The 23,024-nt window shown below is 35.9% G+C and overlaps 1 protein-coding gene across 1 annotated transcript in view; it reads right to left on the bottom strand.

Annotated features, from left to right (window-relative positions):
- ITGA8 (integrin subunit alpha 8) overlaps positions 1-23,024 on the bottom strand; it is a 1,841,490-nt gene that overhangs the window by 490,129 nt on the left and 1,328,337 nt on the right. The window contains exon 21 of the mRNA XM_044067504.1: positions 10,338-10,430. Within this exon, the coding sequence (XP_043923439.1) occupies positions 10,338-10,430 (93 nt within the window). The remainder of the gene's footprint in view (positions 1-10,337; positions 10,431-23,024) is intronic.

Here is a 23,024-nt window from a genome sequence, read left to right as displayed (position 1 = left end):
GTTGATGTATGCATAAAATTCAATTGTCCTTACTCATCTTTCCTGTTTCCTTATATCACATATCACTAATCTTCCAGATACTACTACCACCATATCCAATATCTTCATATTTTCAAAAAAATCTCTTCCTGTACACATATCACTTTTTGCTGATCATTTTTTTTACCGTGCATTACCTAAATTTTTCCTTTCTTCTTTCACACATCTCACATTTAAAAACATGTAAAGTCCATACTTATTTTTTCCCTCACTCAGTCACTACCATACCTCTAATATCATTTCATATGCTAAGTATATTTCAAATCCCTTTCCTGCATTCTTCTTATTTCCAATCTTTATTTAGCTTTCCTTATGCCTTCCCCTCCTATGTGCTACATATCTGTTTTTATTTTTCACTGTAATACTTTCTCTTTGTAAAGTATGTCTTACCTCATTCCCATCATTCTTCTAAATATAAATTACACTTTTCTTTAGCTATCTCCTGCACAGTACTTACTCCACCAATATCTTCAGTTATATTATCATCAGATTGTCTTTCTTTTGAAATAGTCTGTTCTTCCTCTAACCTTTGCTTTTATAGTATAGGATAGTCAAACTACAAATATCTAAATTCATGCATTTTCTACATTTAAACTTGCAATTTTTTATGTACAGTGACCACATCTTCTTTTATTGCAGTCTTGCACCAAGTGCCTGACATCCCCAAAAAGCATGATTTAGGTTGACCCCAATACTTCACTATTCTGCGTTTCCCATTAACAATTATAACACTTGCAGTATGCTGAAGATATGCTCACATTTTTCTCATGCACTACCCGTGCCACTTATACCTCTCACCTCCCTAGCTAAACATTTCTTTCATCTTACACTTTTTGAACCTCATATACCTTATTACAAACAGACAGAAAAAAGTCTTTAATTCGAGTTACTTTGTGTATGATGTTCTGAAATGCACATTTATTCTCTTCCTTAACTGCAGTTCCAATTTACACTTGAATTGGGTTAGGGAGGAACTCTGCTTCACATGGATGGGAGCCTGTTCTAGGGAAGGGATAGTCTCTGGGATATGTACCTGTCTCTCCAGCAGGTCCTATTTATATTACAGGCAAGGTATAAGTCTTTAGAATGGGTAATTCTGCTACTGTTTGCTTTGTCGATTTGCAGGAGGTCCATTAGAGTGGGGTCTGACAGTGCCTTGTATGCCAAGCATAGATCTTACCTCAACAGCCTGTCGGAAACACAATACAGGGGTAGGGCCTTGAGGTGGTCTGCAAAGGACAGAAGAACCTCTGTGAACACTCCAGTTGTTGGATATGCCTGATTAGGTACATACCAAAGCGGGCATTGTATTCAGTGATAGGTCAATGAATGTCAATTACAGTGAAACAATGACTTCCTTGGACTTAGATGCCATACCTTTGTTTGTAAGTTGCACAACATGGAATTATTTCTTCACTACTGTAGACATGTGACAGTCAAAAGCTAGATTATTGTCTATGTGTATCCCCAAGTCCCTGACTACTGGGTCAGCTTTTAGGGGTGGGTTGTCAATAAAATAACCACCTGGAGTGAATGACTTCCTGAAGGATATTATTATGCATTTCTTGGCGTTTGGTTTTTGTCCATGGCTTTGGCACCAGGTGTTAGTCTCTGTCAGCCCTTCTTGGAAAACATCTGTGTCACTGGGCGATTCAATGACAGCTCGTAATTTTCAATCATCTGCAAATCTAGTCAGCCTGAGGCCATTGACACTGGCCATGACTTCAGAGAAGTAAATCCCAAAATGGAGCTGTCCCAGGACTGATCTCTGAGGGACTCTGCTTGTGACTGGCCTCTTTGTAGAGGAAGTATCCCCAATTATAACTTCCTGGGTTCTGTCTGCGAACCAGCTGGCTATTCGCTGGGTGATATAAGGGTTTGTACATAACCACTTAAGTTTGTCAAGAATGCCTGAGTGGAGAATTGTGGCAAATGCCTGGCCAGGTCAAGGTAGGCAGTGTGAACCATTTTGTCCTCATCTATTGCTTTGGTGACCTTTTAAAAGCAATCCACCAGGCTGAATAAGCATGGTGTACCCTTGATGAAACCAAATTGGGTTGGATCCAGTGTCTGGAGGTCTCCTATTTCATTACTGATCATTTTCTTGATAATTCTTTCCAAGTCTTTGCATATGAGACTAGTGAGACTTATGGGTCTGGAGTGTTCAGGGTCTGCAGATTGCAGATGGCCCATCTTTGTGTAGAGGGATGGCTGTTGTTCTCTAATCATGAGGCACAAAGCCTGATTGGAGGCTAACATTAAATGGCCATTCCAGAGGGCTTGATTGGTCATGTTTCATGCTATTTAGGAGGTCTCCTGTGAGATATTGTCTTGGTCCATTGATGCAGTGTTCTGGCCTTAAAGAGAACATTAAGGACCTGTTCCCTAGTAATAGCAAGGGGGGTTATATCTGATGGTATTTCCTGAGGAAACTAGTGAAAACCAACGCTAATTCAAAAGCCAAGAACTCAACTCAGGCCAGTCCAAAACGTAAAATCATGAAAAACAACAAATTTTATTAAGCCACTGTAAAAGCTTTTCATTAGTACCTTGCACTAACTTCTTCAGACAAGCAAAACATTCCCACCATTACAAGTGAGTTTAAATACCAGCATTGAAACACTTAACCATGCCCCTTGCTCTCCCTTTAGCTCCTTAAAGGTACAGATCACAGCTAACTAAGGTGCATTTGCAATTCTCTATTAACATAATAAAAAATAAATAAAAAATTCATACACCGAGACTGTAATAATAGCAGGCTTTGAAACTGAAAGAAAAAAGCCCAATATTTTGATTATAAAACTGTATAACGTAGATAAATATGTAAAATATATAATAACATAAAAATAACAATGTTCAACCCACAGCATAAATACTAATAATGGAAGTGTGACACTTCCTAATCAAAAATTACCTATGCATACATTGTATCTTGCCTGCTTTCAAGTAAAATAAAATAACTAATGTAATGATTATAATAGATATAATGAAATTAATGCATACTGTCCTAAGTATCTAAATAACTAGAACAGCTACCCAAGAAAAATAATATAATATTAATCATATCTCACTAAACAATAAAAATAATAATATAGAAATATAAAATATGACATGTAACATATAATATAACATAAATTTAGGCTACTCAGTATAGGTTTAATACTGTCATTAAATAAAACAGGTCTAAAAGTTAGTGTATCTAGACCTAAAATTACTAAATAATAAAATATGAATCAATAATATATATTGTAAAATAATAATAATAATGATGTATAATCATAACAATAATTGATAACTATTAACCCCCCACCACTGTCGACTAATAAAGAGTTATAAAACCATTAATTTGTCGACTCTCATTTTTCATTTTTTGTTTTTTGACTCTCATTTAAAAAAAAAAAAAAAAAACTGTAAGAATAAACAGCTCGTCACCTCTTCAAACTTTTAAGTTTTAAAAAAACAACTAATGGATAACGAGCTGTTTAGACCAGGGTGGCGATATGCTTCCAATCTTAACAAATCGACAAATTAATGGTTTTATAACTCTTTATTAGTCGACAGTGGTGGAGGGTTAATAGTTATCAATTATTGTTATGATTATACATAATTATTATTATTATTATTTTACAATATATATTATTGATTCATATTTTATTATTTAGTAATTTTAGGTCTAGATACGCTAACTTTTAGACCTGTTTTATTTAATGACGGTATTAAACCTAAACTGAGTAGCCTAAATTTATGCTATATGTTACATGTCATATTTTATATTTATATTTTTATATTATTATTTTTATTATTTAGTGAGATATGATTAATATTATATTATTTTTCTTGGGTAGCTGTTCTAGTTATTTAGATACTTATGACAGTATGCATTAATTTCATGATATCTATTATAATCATTACATTAGTTATTTTATTTTACTTGAAAGCAGGCAAGATACAATGTATGCATAGGTAATTTTTGATTAGGAAGCGTCGCGCTTCAATTATTAGTATTTATGCTGTAGGTTGAACATTGTTATTTTTATGTTATTATATATTTTACATATTTATCTACTTTATACAGTTTTATAATCAAAATATTGGGCTTTTTTTCTTTCAGTTTCAAAGCCTGCTATTATTACAGTCTCGGTATATGAATTTTTTATTTATTTTTTATTATGTTAATAGAGAATTGCAAATGCACCTTAGTTAGCTGTGATCTGTACCTTTAAGGAGCTAAAGGGAGAGCAAGGGGCATGGTTAAGTGTTTCAATGCTGGTATTTAAACTTACTTGTAATGGTGGGAATGTTTTGCTTGTCTGAAGAAGTTAGTGCAAGGTACTAATGAAAAGCTTTTACAGTGGCTTAATAAAATTTGTTGTTTTTCATTTTTTTTTATGTTTTGGACTAGCCTGAGTTGAGTTCTTGGCTTTTGAATTAGCGGTGGTTTTCGCTAGTTTGTTTTTCCGGTCTTGAAAGTTTATTTCCTAAAGAAAGGTTGATTGGGAGAAAGGGGTAAAGTTGGAACTAAATTTGTCAATCAGTAGGTTTGCTATATCTTTTGGCTCAGTCTAGGTGGCACCATTAACAATGACCTCTGCACACAATTGTGTATTGCCTTTGAGGTTGCAGGCATAGCTGAAGAATGTCTTGTGGTTGTCCTTGGCCTAGGAGGTCAAATTTACCTCCAATCAACAAAGTGTAACTACATGACTACATTTGTAATATACATAGTTCAGTATCTCAACAGGTATCACAGTTGCCTGTGGGGTGAAGGATCAGAAGGCTCTAAGTTCTATTCTCATACTAGATAGTTTGATTAATTTTACTGTACTGACACTGCAGTGCAGCATAAGGGGAGTACTGCTCTCCTGAGTGGGCTGTCCTTTGGATGTGATGCTAAACAGAAGCCCAATCTGCCCACTTTGGTGATAACTCAAGTGGATGAAAAAGATTTCTTTTCAACTACCAGGAGCACTGCGAGTTGCACTGGTAACTCAGCTACAGTCCATGCTTGGCCACCCAACCACTTCGACCCAACGTATAACTGTTATGAACAACATTCTGTCCACTAGCACTAGAGTAATTTTCCAACAACCCCAACAGTCAATATATGGGGAAAACGGTCTCCTTAAATACCAACACATGGCTTTAAATGCATGGCTCAACCACTTGGACTTCTATGAATGCTTGTTGTGAAAATAATTCAAGGGACTACACTGACTCATATTGAGGTATGTTTTTTAAATTAAAACACAAAATTACAAGGTATAGAACAATTTTGTTGGACAATGTTTTCTTAAAAGAAAGTATCAAAAGAAAGCAAGTCCCTAGGGGACTAAGGATATGTAAATACCTGAATAGGGATGACTCGGGTTCTGATTTTCATAGAGCACTGCTTGATATATTAAAGTCCTGTGGTTTAGAAGCATTAAAAGCAATAATCAAAAACAACTTGAGAATGTTGTTTCCATATAGAATGATTTACTGCTCAGTGTTGAAGAAGAACATAAGAATAAATATTTATTTTCTTTAAAAGAAGTAGATGACAAAATGGATAAAATGAAAAAACAAAAGCTGGGGAATTTAGAAAGAGACAAAAGAGAGTATACTGAGGGAAAACTTATTAACCACCAAAGAACAAGCAATGTAATGTTTCTAACTAACATGACAACAATGGGGGTTTATTTAATGATGGGCAAAATGGGGGTATTGATAACAACATTGAATTTCACAAAGAGGAGGCAATTTATGAACTACAGGACCCTTTACAATTTCCCCGTTTGAGGGGGACAGACAGGCTGCGAAATAAGGAGAGAATAGGGAGTTTAGACAGTCCTTACAAAAAGGCCAAGGCCAAATACAACCCGACAAAGGAATGGACAGGAAGGGATGAGGAAAGAATTGTTTTTTCATCTTGAACGTACTCGGACTGACCCTGGGCCAGAGTTATTTAAAACAGTACTTTAGAGTTAACTCTGGGCCGCTTTTCCCTTTTTATAAAGGGGACTACTTTTGTACCTACTGACAGTACTGAGGATAGTCATATTCTTACTGATTTTAAACTCTTAATGTGGAAAATTAACATAGCGCTAATGTATGGGGACAAAGGGCTTGAACCTTATAACATATTTAAGAAAAAGAGTATATACAATTCCCCCTTGTATCCCACCCTGGTGAACTTTGAAATCTTAGTTGAACATGACATTAGAAACTATTTAAATAAGAATAAAAGGCAGATTTTTAACCTAAAATCAGAAGAGTGGGCTACTATGAAGGAATTGAGTTTAAACAAGGAGATCAGAATTATGAAGCCTAATAAGGGGGTGGAGTAATCATTATTGATCTTTGGTGCTATACTGCTAAAATGCTAAATTTCCTTAACAGTGACTTAAGGTATAGCCAAGTATCTAAGAACAAACTACTTAAGTCATATAGAAAAATTGACTTGACTTTGGAGGATAATTTTTAGCAGGGTGTTATTGATAAGAACCTATATGATTTCCTCTACAGTCCTAAGTAAATTATTCCTTCTATATTTGGCATACCTAAAATCCATAAGGACCCAAATAACACACCCCATAAACCAATTGCAGCTGCCAGACTCTGGAATAGACTGCCCATACATGTCAAGCAGAGTGCCTGTTTGGCCCTCTTCAAAAGGATCCTTGCCAATTGGATGGGACCCCGGGGATCCTGTCAGTCGCCCTGCTAGACAGGGGTCCAGGGAAGTAAATATTGTGGGAAGAAATAGCCAGGGAATTGTTATGGCTAGGCCTAGTACCAACCTATGAACCATGGGATCTAGGACTTACCTTCTGGTGGTATATGTGGACAGAAAACTAAACTGAATTTGAGAATGATGTAATCATACATTAGTAGATCACTGGGACTTTTTTGTTAAAATAACTAAAGACTGTTACCATCTCCAGACCTTTTTGGTAACAATCAATGTTCAGGATTTGCTTTCTGTTATACTCCACCCAGTAGAGTTGGAATGGTGTGCAAACATTTTAACTGACTATGACTATTTATCCAACAATGAACTGAGGTTAATTATGGAGTTTTTTCAGCTTATTTTGGAAATAATTACATCTTTTTCGAAGGGGAGTACTATAAGCAGATTAGCGGCACAGCCATGGGAGCTGCTTGCACTCCTCCTTTTGCTAATATTGTTCTGGTAGATTGGAAACAGAACTATGTGTTTAATTCTCCCTTTTCTGGTATGATATCTTCCTATGTATGATTTTTGGATAACATTTTTTATTATCTGGAAGGGGCCGAAGGATTTATTAGACAAATTTGTTCACTATATAACTAATACTACAGACTTTTTAAAATTCACATACAAAATTGGATTATATGAAGTTAATTATTTAGATGTGAAGTTAAATAAAGATGTTGAAAACAACAGATTTAAGACAAAACTACACAGAAGAGAAAATTTCACCAACTCATATTTATACTTTAGCAGCAACCAACCCTTCCACCATGAGAAAAGCATTGTTAAAGGACAAATGGTCCAGGTTACCCATATGACCTCTGATATAGATGATCTTAAGGACAAATTACATTTTTTGCTGGACTTTTTTTAGAACAAGCATGCCTAGAATATTTAGTGATGAGAATAGTGGAAGAAATTTTGGAAGGGTGGGGTAAGAAGTGTGTTTCCCTTCTGGGCTCTAATGTGAACATTATTCAAGTAAATGTATATGACATGAATGAAAGTAGGAAGTATAACAGGAAAAATGGTAACATAACCTAAAGAAAGGAGATGGGAACTATAACAGCTTCCTAATTCTAAAATTTAACCATGACACAAAAGAAATACCAACATTCAGAAGTATTAGTATATTTTCTGTAAGATACCCAACAGGTTAGAGGTCTTTTCAAAACCCCCTTATATAGTTATAGAAGGGGACTAAATATTAAAGACATTTTTGAAAGCAAGTCTAAAAAAAATACAAAGGAAAACTCACACAAAAAGACAGGTACTTGGAATGTGCAATGAATTTAAATATATGGGACATTGTTCAGAGTTGCAACTTCCTACCATTCAGATGCCAATAATGGTGAATAGGTATTTTAATTGTTCCTCGAAGGGTGCAGTATACCTTGCTTTTTACCAGCATCGTTCCTTTTATTACATAGGAAAGACTGAGAGATGTTTAAAAATGAGGCTTTACGAACACTGTTATGAAATACTGATACAAGTAGAAATTAATGCACTATACAGGCATTTGAGGGAATGTGAAAAGGGTGTTTTTTTTGTTCTGGTTATTGGAACAAATAGAGCTCACTTTAAAGGGTAGACAATGGAAACGTGTCTTGAGTATCGAGAGTTATTATGGCAGCTGTGATTAAATGCAGGGGTTGTCCCAGGACTTAAAGGACAATTATTTCTGGCTCAGTTTTGAAGATAAGGGCAGCCAAGTTATACTTCTACAAGATACTCTAGTTTTTCCCAAGCAATTGTATATAGGAACAAATAAAGGTTGAAATAAGATGGTGAGTGACAATTTGTGGACCAATACAATATTTAATAGAGAGCTGTTTTTAGAAGATTTTTAACACATATACATGTAATTAATTTTTAAACCTAGATGTAATGCTTTGTATTAAACATAGGTTTATATACATATCTGAATATGTTTTATGGTCTCATAGTCTAGCAAATATAGAACCTAGTATTTTTATTAATTTACAAGATTATATAAACAATAGACACATATATATATATATATATATATATATATATATATATATATATATATTTAAAATGTACCTAAAGTGTATTTGCAACATATTATTTTTATTTAATATGGCTAGCAATTGATGTAACAGAATGAACCAATAACTACTGTGTTTCTTAGTCGGTATATTGTAAAACGGGTTAAATGCTACTGGTTTTTATTCTGATAAAGTCTTTTATTAGAAGAAAGTGCTAAATCAGTAAACAAGTTTGGATCATTTGTTAGGTGTTTTATTCTGATTTGGTGATTTACGAGGTTTCTTTCGGCTACTGGATGTAAAAGATGCCATGGCACTTATCAAAAAAGAGTAGGGATTGATTTATTTAAATATACATTAGTTATATGTTATTTACCCATTATTCTACATTATTTACATACTTTCCAACCTCATATCCATCCAATTTACATCTTTTTACAATTCCTTCATCAATAATACAACATTTTTGTGTGTACCTCCTCCATTCCCATTTCCTTAATTTTCATTTCTCCTCCACAATGCTTTTTCCACAACCATGTTCTTATTTCTGCAAATACACCTTCATCCCTTCTGTTTTTGTTATGTAACAGTCATTCAGACCTTCTTTTCCACAATACCCAGATTGTAACTAATAACATTTTACCCCATTTATTAACTTCCTACCTTTTTCATATTTACCACACAACACCATTCCCATCTTAATTTCCTTGAAACGTTCCAAACTATATACTATTTTAAACTAGAGTGATTAAAATGGGAAGAAAATAAAGACTGCAATACCCATCACATTGACAAAACTTTGTAATGCATTATTAAACACAGAAGCGGGAGCAGGATTAAATAATGTCATAAATAAACCCATACTTGAAAAGCATCCTTTTTTACATTCAGTACTTAATACTGCTTCTGTAAGAGATACACTTCATCATACTAAAACACACCCAGTAGTTCAGTGCTTTCAAAGACATCACCAAATAAGGTTTTTATTCCATTCATTTTTTTACATGGGAATGTAATGTTAATCAATGCATGTCCATGCTTTTTAAAATCACATTTCCAAATGAATAACATTTAGTGCATAGTATTTTCTTCTTTAGTAATTTAGTCTTACTTTACCAGACATACATTCCACTTCACAAATAAACTGTCATAGATCGTGGTTGTAAGTCACTCATGCTTAGCCAGTGCTTACTAACTGAACAGACAGCAGCCCTAAGAATGAGAGAATAAAAGCAGTAGATTTGAGAGTTTTGATTGAGTCACTCACTTACTAATTAAAATGACAAGGATCTTCTTTCTGCACAATATGACTGCCAGTCTTAATTATAACATTACGTAAAATTGCCACAGTTTCTAATTATCTCCTAATGGTCTTCAGTAGGAGCTTGACATATTACACATGATGCAAGGCAGTTGTAAGGTGTATCAGTTTACCTCAACAATTTCCTGCAAGACCAGATCATTAAAAAATATTACTAATTTACTTACATGTTGCAGTCATTCTTCATTAAGCTTTTTCTCAAGGAAAAAATCAGTTAGATAAGAATCAGCAAATGTGCCTGTTTTTATTTTCTTACATTTGTTCCAGCTGCCATGGGGTTTCCGAGGTCACAAACTACCATTCTGGTCACATTCTCCATCTTATACTCACAGCTCATTTTATGGAAACCCTGTACAAGAAGAGAATTTGAGATAGATTGTGAGGGATTTTGGACATATTTGCACAGCAGGAATTCAAGATTCCTTTTGCCAATCAAACAGCATTAGTCATTTTAACATTTAAATATCTCTGAAAAAAAATCAAAAATGTTGTAGGATTAGTTAGGTGTGTTAATGCATTATGTTAAAAAACAATAAAATTCAGACAGTAATTAAATTAATGCTCAGATTAATGCAACCAAGACCTGCATGCAGAAAGGCTGCAATTCTACAAAGTAAGAATGCCTCCCATTTTATAACTGGGCATTGATTCCTGCAGCAGTGACATTAATAGCATTCATTCTCGGGACGTCATTTCTAAAAATTGCATCAACAAGGAAAAGAAAGGCTATTCAGTGAACCATTCAAGTTACTAATTAACAGTACCACTTGAAATGAACACAGCCAACAGCAGCCGAGAAACCCTGCATAAAACTGAAATGGGCAACAGTTCTTTGGTTACAGAATGTAAGAAAAATTGTATATCCTAAAAAAAATCACCAAAATGTATTGTTTTTCATAGTGTTCCTATAATTAATAAAAATATTAAACAATGTAGTATCAGAATTGCCTGTGTAAAGTATATGTATTACTGTCTTCAAAACAGAAAACAATCAAATTAGAGATTCATAACGCAGACCATTTGTTAGTGGTTGTTGCTAAGTTATGTGCACATAATATGTTTTATTAGGATGCAAAGTAGATAGTTACAATGAACTGCATTATATTAAGCAGTAAATGTTAACAAATTGGGGATGATGGAAAGCAATATGAATGAATACAGCTGCTTTTCATGCATGTCCTGAGCCAGTACAGTTTGTAATGTGTGTATCTATGTCAAACAGAGCTCCACATTAGCATTCACAGTTTGTAATGTGTGTATCTATGTCAAACAGAGCTCCTCATTAGCATTCACAGTTTGTAATGTGTGTATCTATGTCAAACAGAGCTCCTCATTAGCATTCACAGTTTGTAATGTGTGTATCTATGTCAAACAGAGCTCTTCATTAGCATTCATAGTTTGTAATGTGTGTATCTATGTCAAACAGAGCTCCTCATTAGCATTCACAGTTTGTAATGTGTGTATCTATGTCAAACAGAGCTCCTCATTAGCATTCACAGTTTGTAATGTGTGTATCTATGTCAAACAGAGCTCCTCATTAGCATTCACAGTTTGTAATGTGTGTATCTATGTCAAACAGAGCTCCTCATTAGCATTCATAGTTTGTAATGTGTGTATCTATGTCAAACAGAGCTCCTCATTAGCATTCACAGTTTGTAATGTGTGTATCTATGTCAAACAGAGCTCCTCATTAGCATTCACAGTTTGTAATGTGTGTATCTATGTCAAACAGAGCTCCTCATTAGCATTCACAGTTTGTAATGTGTGTATCTGTCAAACAGAGCTCCTCATTAGCATTCACAGTTTGTAATGTGTGTATCTGTCAAACAGAGCTCCTCATTAGCATTCACAGTTTGTAATGTGTGTATCTATGTCAAACAGAGCTCCTCATTAGCATTCACAGTTTGTAATGTGTGTATCTATGTCAAACAGAGCTCCTCATTAGCATTCACAGTTTGTAATGTGTGTATCTATGTCAAACAGAGCTCTTCATTAGCATTCACAGTTTGTAATGTGTGTATCTATGTCAAACAGAGCTCCTCATTAGCATTCACAGTTTGTAATGTGTGTATCTATGTCAAACAGAGCTCCTCATTAGCATTCACAGTTTGTAATGTGTGTATCTATGTCAAACAGAGCTCCTCATTAGCATTCACAGTTTGTAATGTGTGTATCTATGTCAAACAGAGCTCCTCATTAGCATTCACAGTTTGTAATGTGTGTATCTATGTCAAACAGAGCTCCTCATTAGCATTCACAGTTTGTAATGTGTGTATCTGTCAAACAGAGCTCCCCATTAGCATTCACAGTTTGTAATGTGTGTATCTATGTCAAACAGAGCTCCTCATTAGCATTCACAGTTTGTAATGTGTGTATCTATGTCAAACAGAGCTCCTCATTAGCATTCACAGTTTGTAATGTGTGTATCTGTCAAACAGAGCTCCTCATTAGCATTCACAGTTTGTAATGTGTGTATCTATGTCAAACAGAGCTCCTCATTAGCATTCACAGTTTGTAATGTGTGTATCTATGTCAAACAGAGCTCCTCATTAGCATTCACAGTTTGTAATGTGTGTATCTATGTCAAACAGAGCTCCTCATTAGCATTCACAGTTTTTAATGTGTGTATCTATGTCAAACAGAGCTCCTCATTAGCATTCACAGTTTGTAATGTGTGTATCTATGTCAAACAGAGCTCCTCATTAGCATTCACAGTTTGTAATGTGTGTATCTATGTCAAACAGAGCTCCTCATTAGCATTCACAGTTTGTAATGTGTGTATCTATGTCAAACAGAGCTACTCATTAGCATTCACAATTTTTAATGTGTGTATCTATGTCAAACAGAGCTCCTCATTAGCATTCACAGTTTGTAATGTGTGTATCTATGTCAAACAGAGCTCCTCGTTAGCATTCACAGTTTGTAATGTGTGTATCTATGTCAAACAGAGCTCCTCATTAGCATTCACAGTTTGTAATGTGTGTATCTATGTCAAACAGAGCTCCTTATTAGCATTCACAGTTTGTAATGTGTGTATCTATGTCAAACAGAGATCCTCATTAGCATTCATAGTTTGTAATGTGTGTATCTATGTCAAACAGAGCTCCTCATTAGTGCATTTCAAGAAAAATCTTGATGATTGGATGGGAAATAGGAAATTCACCCCGGGATCACTTCTGTGGCTCTGCTTGACAGGGGCACAGGAAAATAATTTTCTTGGGTAGTAAAAGCCAGGGTACCTTTTTGGCTAAGCTTATACAGGCCCTAGGGCCAATAGCCAATTAAAAACCATTATCAGATGAGGGGGGCTTCACCCCCCACACCCCCAACATGGGGGGCTGTGCCCCCCTAACTAAATGTAGCAAATCCAAGATTACACTATAGCAAAGGAAAGGGCAACTCCATGAACCTATGAACCTATGTACGCGCGTGCACACACATGTGTGTGCCTGGGTGTGTAATATGATAAAAAGAGCCAGTTCCATAGGTCTATTTAAGGGGTAAGTCATACCAGGATGTATATTAGTTTGTAGTGACATCAGACCTGGTGTGTGAACAGTCAAGAATTAAAGATGAATGCTTCCATCACATCAGATGAGATGTTATTACACAATAAAACACAACCTGAATTACCTTATTGATATTATATAATATCCATTTTGATATAACTGCTCAGGTGTATTTCCCATGTCTTAATTATTTTTCTTTTCCATCTATTAACAAAATATTCCATTTAATCTCTTTTTACTGTGATTTTTATGAATTATTGTTTTATATTTCTCATGTTCTTACAAAATGAACATGACTGACTGTGCAGTGCCAACACTTAAATCAGGATGAAAAAATTACCAGTAAATTACTTCAGTTTGCCAGCAGTACCTCAGCTTGCATATAAAGGAGTAGTAAATTAATAAAATAATATGTGGGTTGTTTCACTAAAATACTCCTGTCACGGTACAGGGGTGCTGCTCCTTTGCAGACTATACATGTGTAAAGACATGTAGTGTCTCTCTCTTGATCTCACAGTCTCTCTCTCTTTCTATCTCTCACACACACACACACACACACACACACACACACACACACACACACACACACACACACACACACACACACACACACACACACAGCACACTTGTCTATGAGCAGTTCAGAAGATCTCCAATCCATCCATTTAAGTGCATGGAGGAAAAAAACAGAGAATATCCACAAAAAAATACTGAGCCTTAACTTTTGACACATAAAACTAGAGAGGAGCAACACCTTTGTCCATAGTTAACCTCTTCCCACTTCCTAAACTACATAAATGCAAGAATAGTACAGCTTGCAACCTTATGAAAACTGAAGGAAATGTTCATTCAAGACCAAGATTTTGCTGTTCAAAATGTCTGGACATCTTATTCCTGTTTCTTATTATGAATATGCATTCTCATTTGTGGGAAGTGAGATTACTCAAACCAAATGGTTAATGTATTGTATCAAGTTCTAAGTTATGAATAATAAAACCGGCTCTATATCAGAACAATGAAAGCGCGTATGTGCGACTACAAAAAAGTTGACACATAATAAGCGAAACCTTTAAATAGAGAATGGCCACATAATCAAATTTTTTCCTAGTGAAAAAAGTTCACGTGGCCGTTCGGAAAAAAACAATTAAAAACCATTAACAGATGGGGGGCTTTGCCACCCACACCCCCTAACATGGGGGGCTATGCCCCTCCTAACTAAATGTAGCAACTCTGAGATTACACTATAGCAAAGGAAAGGGCAACTCCATGTAGTTGGCCAACTACCTCCTTGCCCTGTGACATATTCATCGAATCGCTTAAATGTGGTTCGATGAATATGTGTTGCCCTTTACGTATTCGCTCAGAAGCCGTTTCATGCTTCTGATATAGACCCATAAAACCTTGCCTTTCAATTCTACAATACATTCTATAAGAGCGGTGATAACCTCTCAGGTCTCTTTTCTTCAATGTAGCCTTAGATATTTGTGCAGCAACTATATGGACAATACTGGGTATCTTTGCAAGACACTATATACCGGATGTGATCTTCCTCTGGGGCAGTAGCACTTATGGGAATACTCTTTTGAGGATGAGTATAACAGTATTATCCTGATTAAAGTACTACTATGGAAGTAATTTCAGACTGCTCAGAAACGAATACCATAGCTAGAAAGTGTGGATGAAGCTAGAAGTATTTTTTTGACTAACTAACTAACTAACTAACTAACTAACTAACTAACTAACTAACTAACTAACTAACTAACTAACTAAACTAACTAACAGCAAGGTACAGCATTGTTCTGTCTTTAACTACTTGAGATAATTAGTTTATCTAAATGGGGATTATAATTACATGCCTTCTTTCTTGATCATTTCTCCATTTTCTCAAGTTTTATCTCAATTCTCTCATCATGTTATCTGTGAAGTCTGTAGAAACCTTACACTGTTTTTCGTCAGACTGTAACAAATCTGTGAGCTGCAACTATTTTGAAAGACTTGAATTTGTCTTTGAGGGAGGAGCAGCTACACTGAATAGGTAATTGCTTGTTCTGCATGTATAATTAACTTCATATTTTGTTTGTGTGTGTGTGTGTGTGTGTGTGTGTGTGTGTGTGTGTGTGTGTGTGTGTGTGTGTGTATAAGGAAGTTGTTAGCTGGAATAAAAAAAGCAAATCAATTGACTTAAACAAGACAGAGCTTGTATGGGAAGGATCCAGAAAGTACCATTGCCTAGGGTTTACTGAGGGGAGAAGTGTTTGGAAGAATGAAGGATATGTGTTCCATTGTTGACCCAATATAAGACATCACTGCAGGGATCAGATAGAATGACCCTCTCTTCAGAGAGCACAGAATGGGCAGTCTCCATTTGACTTTTTGTAGTGTTGCCCAGGACTTTACTGTGCATGGACTGGCTTGCTGCTCTGTACAAGCACTTCATTTCTGCATCACATCACTTAAAAATGCTGTTTTTTTTGTATTTCCATGTGCACTTCTCTGTTATTCTGCATATTTAAATTTTAACTGTAGTGTCCAACTTTTTTAAGTGAAATACTTTTATTTATTCACAATTAAATGCGTTGTGACTGATTTAGTTATGTAATTATTAATAGATGAGAGGGTAATTTACTATAAATGCTGCCAAGCTGCTGGTATTTGCTTCTGCTTGGCCTAACTGCAATTCCCATTTGTTTTTATAATTATTTGACTTACTTCTCAAGAATGGAACAGTATTTAGAATCTTATAGTAAGCAATCTGAAGTGGTACTGATGACCTACCTTGGGCCAAGACAGGAAGCTGTGGTATTGCAAAATACCACTAGCCCTAGGAAGGGAGCACACAAAAGTACTGTACCTAAAGGGAGCATGGAAAGCTATCCTGGAAACTAAGCTCAAAACTTCGGATTTGTAGGTTTTCAGTGTAAAGTCTGTTCTTGGGTATGGATGGTATATGCCCATATTGCAGGGTAACAGTATATACTTACTGTATGCACTTTGGACAAATCTTCACTTGAGTTGTTAGTGATCCACTTCTTTGCACATTGTATACGTCAAACTGATTGGTACCAGTCAATGGTTTGGATTGTGAAAAAAGAGAGAAATCCATGATGCATTGATCTCTTATCCCAATCTGCAGCCTCAACAGTTTACAGGACAAAGAAAATGATCAGGAATAAGTAATAATAACTGTTCAGAATGTCATTGAATAAAGGATTGCTGAAACTCTTGATGGGAATGATTTTTCCTCTGGAAAAAGGACTTTATTTCTTTATATTTTGCTAAGTTTTACTAAGATATATGTGGCCAGGATCGGACATTCTGAACAGTGGTTTGGATTGAGACCATAACTGCCATTAACCATCTAATTATTGTGAACAGTGGAGTAGATCCAAGGACTACAGCCTTAGGATAAAAAGGTCCTGTTACCAGGCAGAACTGTTAAAAATCAAACACCTTAATTAAAAAACTAAAAGCCAAACTCAAAATTTAAGTCCCATGGATAACAAAGTAAAAACTTGCAAGTAAATCCATGCAATCCAAAACAAAACAATAGACAAGCTCATTCAGCTTAATCAGCCTTCTTCAGATTTTAATGAAAGTGTTTGAGTTTAACAGTTCTGCCTGGTAACAAGACCTTTTTATCCTAAGCTGTCATTCTCATTCTTACAAGGCTTGTTTCCAGTGAAACCAGTATGTTTTATTTCACTTTAGGCCTATAGAATTGCTCACAATCTCATATTCTATCTAGACCTCAAACTCCCTTGAGATGGTCTCATAAACTAAACCTGAATTAGGAGAACACCCACCTTGTACACTACCGCATAAGGCCTAGTCACTGCCAGTGTAAATAGTGGGGCTTGCTCATTTGGTCACAAAGGGTTTCTTGACAATGACCCATCCTGTTACACTATCCTATCCTCTTTTTAACAGCCCATCTGTGTTTGCCTTACCAGCAGCATTTCCATGCTAAATTGTCATGCTGTAGAGCTATAAACCTAAGTTCTATTTCAGCAGCTTAGTATTCTGGCTACAAGTCCTAAGTAACCATTTAAAGTGATTGTGATCTGTGAACACAGTGAATTTTCTACATTACAGATAGTGTTGAAGCTTCAACCGAGCCCAAATTATGCCCAGATACTCCTTTTGTACAGATTCTTAGGAATTCTCCCTAGGTAGAAGTCTATGGCTGATATACACTATGGGGTGCTCATCTCGCTTTAGGAATACCTGTCAAGGAACAGCACTAACTGTGGTTTGAAACATCTACCTGCACAATAAATTACTGATTGTAATCTAGACTGTTTATCACAGGGAACCCATTTAAAGTCTCTTTAAGCATTTGGAATACCTGCTCATAGGCTGGAGTCCAGATAATTTTATTTGGACTATTGTTTCTGGTAAGGTTTGTAAACAGAATGACTATTATATTGCAGTGTGGGCAAACTTCCTGTAGCATCCTGCTGCCTTTAAGAATGCCCTCACTGGCTTTTTAGTCATGTCTGAATGGCCTCTACCATGGCAGGCTCTGGCAAAATCTAGCCATCATCCATTATATGACCCAGGTAAGGTACTTCTGGCATTTCTATGGGACATGTGCTGACCTTAACAATAACTCTGACTTTTATAGTATGGCCAATACCTCCCTAACATGATGAACATATTCCTGCCAGGAAAATCTCCCTCACTATCTTTAATGCTATTTTTTATCATCTAGATATTGAGACTGTGTTCCACAAATGTGTCATGTGATTCAGTCACCACAGCATTAATTGCAAACAGAAGGTATTAGCCATGTTTAAGATTTCATTGCCCTTTACAGTGTGCTCAAACTCCTACAGGTTAAGAGCTGCAATCTGAAAAGAGTGACTGAAACTTAGCTTTGCACACTTAATACACTTCATGTAGGCAAGGTGTGCAATGTCCCCTCTTAATTACAGATGCTTCAGCTCTGACCTTTACATATATGTGATGTCTACTACAGACTAGGTTTTCTTGAAGATGTTCTCTTACATAACTTTATATGTATTCTGTATAAGAAAATAATGAGCTAGACTTTAATCAGGAGCAGCCTTAGGTCAACTAGTGCCCTAGGCAAAAGGGCTTCAGGGTGCCCCCCACCACACCACTCAGTGTCCCATCCTGGTCTACCTACATTAAATACATACTAGAAAAGTGCCCCTGCTAGAGCGGTGCCCTAGGGGATTGCCCAGTTGGCCTATGCCTAAGGCTGGCTATGACTCAAAAATGAGGATCCAAGTTGCACCCCTCATCTATTGTCAATCAATGTTGATGGGAGTCATTGATGGATTAGATCACACAACCACATGCGAGAAGTACCTTACAGAGACTAATATTCAAATCCAGGCTGCATGTTATACCAACACCACCATGAACTATCATACAGTAAAAGCCTTTTTTGTTTCCCTAGCAGTGCATGTGCAGTGATGTGTGTTACAGCACATGCATGCTCCTGCACATGCTACTGCTACTGGCTTCTACCCATACTCCTCTGCTCAGTACATGAAACTCCTAAATGCCACCCCTCAGGAATCCAGCAGGCAGTCACTTCAATCTCTGACTCCCACTGTCCTTCTGATGTTTGCCCACCCTAGGTCACTGGCTCCAGGCAGTACTTGAGTTAATGTTTGTCCTTTCCTTACCTTTGTCATACCCCCAAGGCATGACTTGCAATGACTGACAGCTCTTCTTTTCCTTACCTCTGTCATACCCCGTTCCAGGCATGTCTTGCAATGACCAGCATGCCTGTATATTTGTAGTGTGCTGGGCAAGATATCTACTTTACTTTCACATCCGCACTGGAATTAATGTCCATATGAAATAATTATGCTTTGTTTTTCAGACCTTTTGTCAAAGGGAGCTAAGGCTGTGGGCTGTAGTTCCTGTTGTACAGGGTTTGATTTCCTCATTTGCCTGCTTCATGACTTTGAGCAAGTCACTTAATCAGACAGTACTGCTGGGTCACCCCCGAAAACCTTTTTAACAAATGGGTGTTATTATTATTATTATTATTATTACCTGCTGTAGGAGCACCACTGGTGGTCTGTTTTCCAGGCTACGTATCCCACTACTCTCTGCAGCAGCCCCCACCAGTAGCCTACCTTCCAGACTGTACTCTTTACACGCCCCCATGCCATTTCCTGGATATGCTACTGCATCCTACATTATACACAAAGGGTCCAAATGGAGAGATGATAAAATCAACAAGTAAAGGAGAGTAGTATTGCTGTAACTGAATTCATTCTCAAGTCTTTCTCAGTACCTTCATGAGGTGGATCATGGTTTTCACAAAATCTCACCAAGATGACACTGTTATATAGACAGTATTTTGAATAGCATATATCATAGACAGAAGTAGGCTAAAAAATAAAAAAGACACCTGGGTGCACAAGTCCCAGAATAAAAAAGTGCCCAATCCTGGTTGGCGTATTGGTGCCAGGACTGGAAAAAAATGACAGTGTAGAATCCTCAAGACACAGAAACATTCATACAATGGAGTTAGGCCATACTCAAGGGTGAAAATGCCTCCCATAGTAGAAGGAAGTAGTAGTCCACAAAAACTGACAGGCCAAACAAAGATCCATAAAATGACAGAGTGGACTATTGAGGATAAGGAAGAAATTAAGAGTTGTTACTATTATCAAGAAGCCCAGCATTTCCAGAGACAGGGTATTCAAAAATATTCTGAGAGAAATTACAGGAAAGAAAAATACTTATACAAGAAAAACTGCTAAAAGCTTCAATTGCAAATTTGTGTTCATTATTACAACAGATCCATGAAAAATATTATAAAGACCAAGAAACGTTGGGATGTTTGGAAAAATAAATGACAGAGGAAGTACAAAAATATAAAGAACAAAACCTAGAGATTTTTGAAAGGTATAAAAAAGAAATATAGATATGGAAAAGAAAAAAAGAGATATTTGACATAGTGCAATTTTTATGCAAACGAAAAAGCCAAACTAATCAATACAAAAAAGGCAGATAATTGAAGAGAAATACAAGCAAATGCATCCAGATATGGAAAATTTCATAATTCAAAAAATAAGATCACAAAGGGGGAAGTAGAAGTTACACAAATAGAAACTGAAATTATGGAATACATGCAAAGTGAAGGATTTTGTGTAGAAAGTCTAACACAAGTTATGTCACAGCATAATGGAACAATGAGTGCCTAAAGTAAGGAGAAACTGTAGGAATGGGAGACATCTGTAGAAGAAATGTGGACATGGGAAAGAAAAAGAGATTTGATATGGTGAAATATTTATGCAAAGGAGAAAGCAAAATGAATAACTCCATAAAATCTGCACCAAAGATATGTGAAGAGAAATACAGGCAAAGGCATCTGGATAATGAAAATTTCTCAATGCAAAAATAAAAATACAAAGGGGAGAAGGCGATAAGAAGATTAGTAATGGAGAAGTTAAAGAAATAAAAACTGAAGTTATGGATTACCTGTGAAATGAAGGATTTAGTATAGAAAATCCAACTCTGTTAACTTCAGAGCATGATGGAACAATGAGTCCCCAAATTAACAACAAACAGGTGGAATGGGAAGCATCTGATCACTTGCCACATGAAAATATTCTGGAGCCTAAGATGGAGTTGCACAGCAAGGGAAAGAGCAGGAAAACACTGGCAACTCTGACGGAATATTGTGGAGTGATAGGCCAGTAAGTACCCAGACGAAAGAGCAATGGATAACAAAGGATGCAGCTCAAGAGAATATGCTACAGAAAGCTGTTCTGGAACTTTCTGTAGAATGCCTACATGAACTAGAGAACAAAGAATGAGTCTTCAGCTTAAAGGAAAATGATCTAAGGGAAGAGTTGCTTGATTTACTAGAGATGGATAGACATATTAAGATCAATGAAAGAAATAGATTACAGAAAGTCAATAAGACCCAAAATGTTAGAAGTCTGATAAAACAAATGAACACAAAAATCAAGACTATTAACAGAAATTCATTTGATATAACAGAAGTAAATAGGATATATTACTGCGCAGCTAAATTAATAACAGATAAAGTTTTATCACAAAAAATGCACAGCATTAAGGGAAAGGAATGGAATAAATCAAATGCCATCATGGAAACATCAAATAGAGAAAATTACAAAACAATTAATATAAGAAGTATCACTGTTAGAAGAGTAAAGAAGAGGGACAGATCAACAAAAATACTTGGAAAGAGAGATTTGATAAAAGCAACTGTCAGTATTAGAACAGATCAGGATCTATCATACACTATTGCAAATAAACTAAAGATATCAGCACAGGCAGAAAAACTTTGAAAATAACCAGATAAATATAAAGGAAAAGTACAAAATAAGCAATTCATTCATGACTTAAAAAAGTTTTATAGAGAATTGGGAAACAAAGAAAAAGGAATAGAAACACCACCAAAAATGAAGAAATAGACACATTTTGGAGACATATCTCTGAAGACCCTGTGGAACACCACAAAGATACTGAATGGATAGAAGTAAAAGAAACAGTAAGAAGTTCAAATGTACAAGATATGAAATAGTATGAAGAAATGGGCAGATAAACTGAAACAAAATTAAGAACTATTCCTAACTGGAAACCCCAGGCACAGATGCAGTACCTAACTTCTGGTTAAAAGTATTAACATCTTTACACAAAAATTTAGCCCTCAATAAGAACTACTTATATGCGCATTCTGTAGCTAAGCCATGATAATAGACAAATTATTATCCCAGGGATAGAAATTCAGTGGGGAATTTTCCAGGATGACTCTGTCACAGTTGGTCTTTTGTCTTGTCCTTAACTCATTAAGCTGTCTGCTTAACAGATTAGGTCAAGGTTACAATTTGCCTCCCAGAAAGCAACAAAGTGTAAAGACTTCTCATCTTCTTTTTGTGGACGACTTAAAAACTTTATAGTTCATCAGAAGAGGAGATGAAAGCCCAACTGCAAATGGTCAAAAATTTTTCAGATGATATAAGAATGTCATTTGGTCTTGATAAATATTCAGAAGCAACATTTAAAGCAGGAAAACTGCAGCACCAAGAAAATATTAGGCTGGGACAGAAATGTGATATAAAGGAATCTGAGCAGGAGGGAGTGTATAAATATTTGGGAACTGATGAAGGATCAACAATAAAACATGAACAAATGCAGACAAAACTCAGTCAGTAATATTTTAGAAGACTAAAATTAATACTGAAAACAGCCTTGACATCTAGGAATAAGGTGAAGCTATACACCAGTTTGCTCTTCCTGTTCTAACTTACAGTTTTGGAGCAATTGACTGGCCCGGAAAGGTACTGGATCAGTTGCTCAGGAAAACAAGAAAAATGCACAGGTTTATTAAATGATATATAAAAATCAGTGTATACCAAGATTATATATTCCTTTTTGTGAAGACAGTATGGGCATCCTAAAATTGATTACATGTA

Source organism: Protopterus annectens, chromosome 3.part1 (genome assembly GCF_019279795.1).
Source record: "Protopterus annectens isolate FY-2018-M chromosome 3.part1, PAN1.0, whole genome shotgun sequence".
NCBI classification, from domain to species: Eukaryota; Metazoa; Chordata; order Ceratodontiformes; family Protopteridae; genus Protopterus; species Protopterus annectens.
The sequence above is the reverse complement of the archived record's forward strand: the minus strand, read 5'-3'. Positions and strand labels throughout refer to the sequence as shown.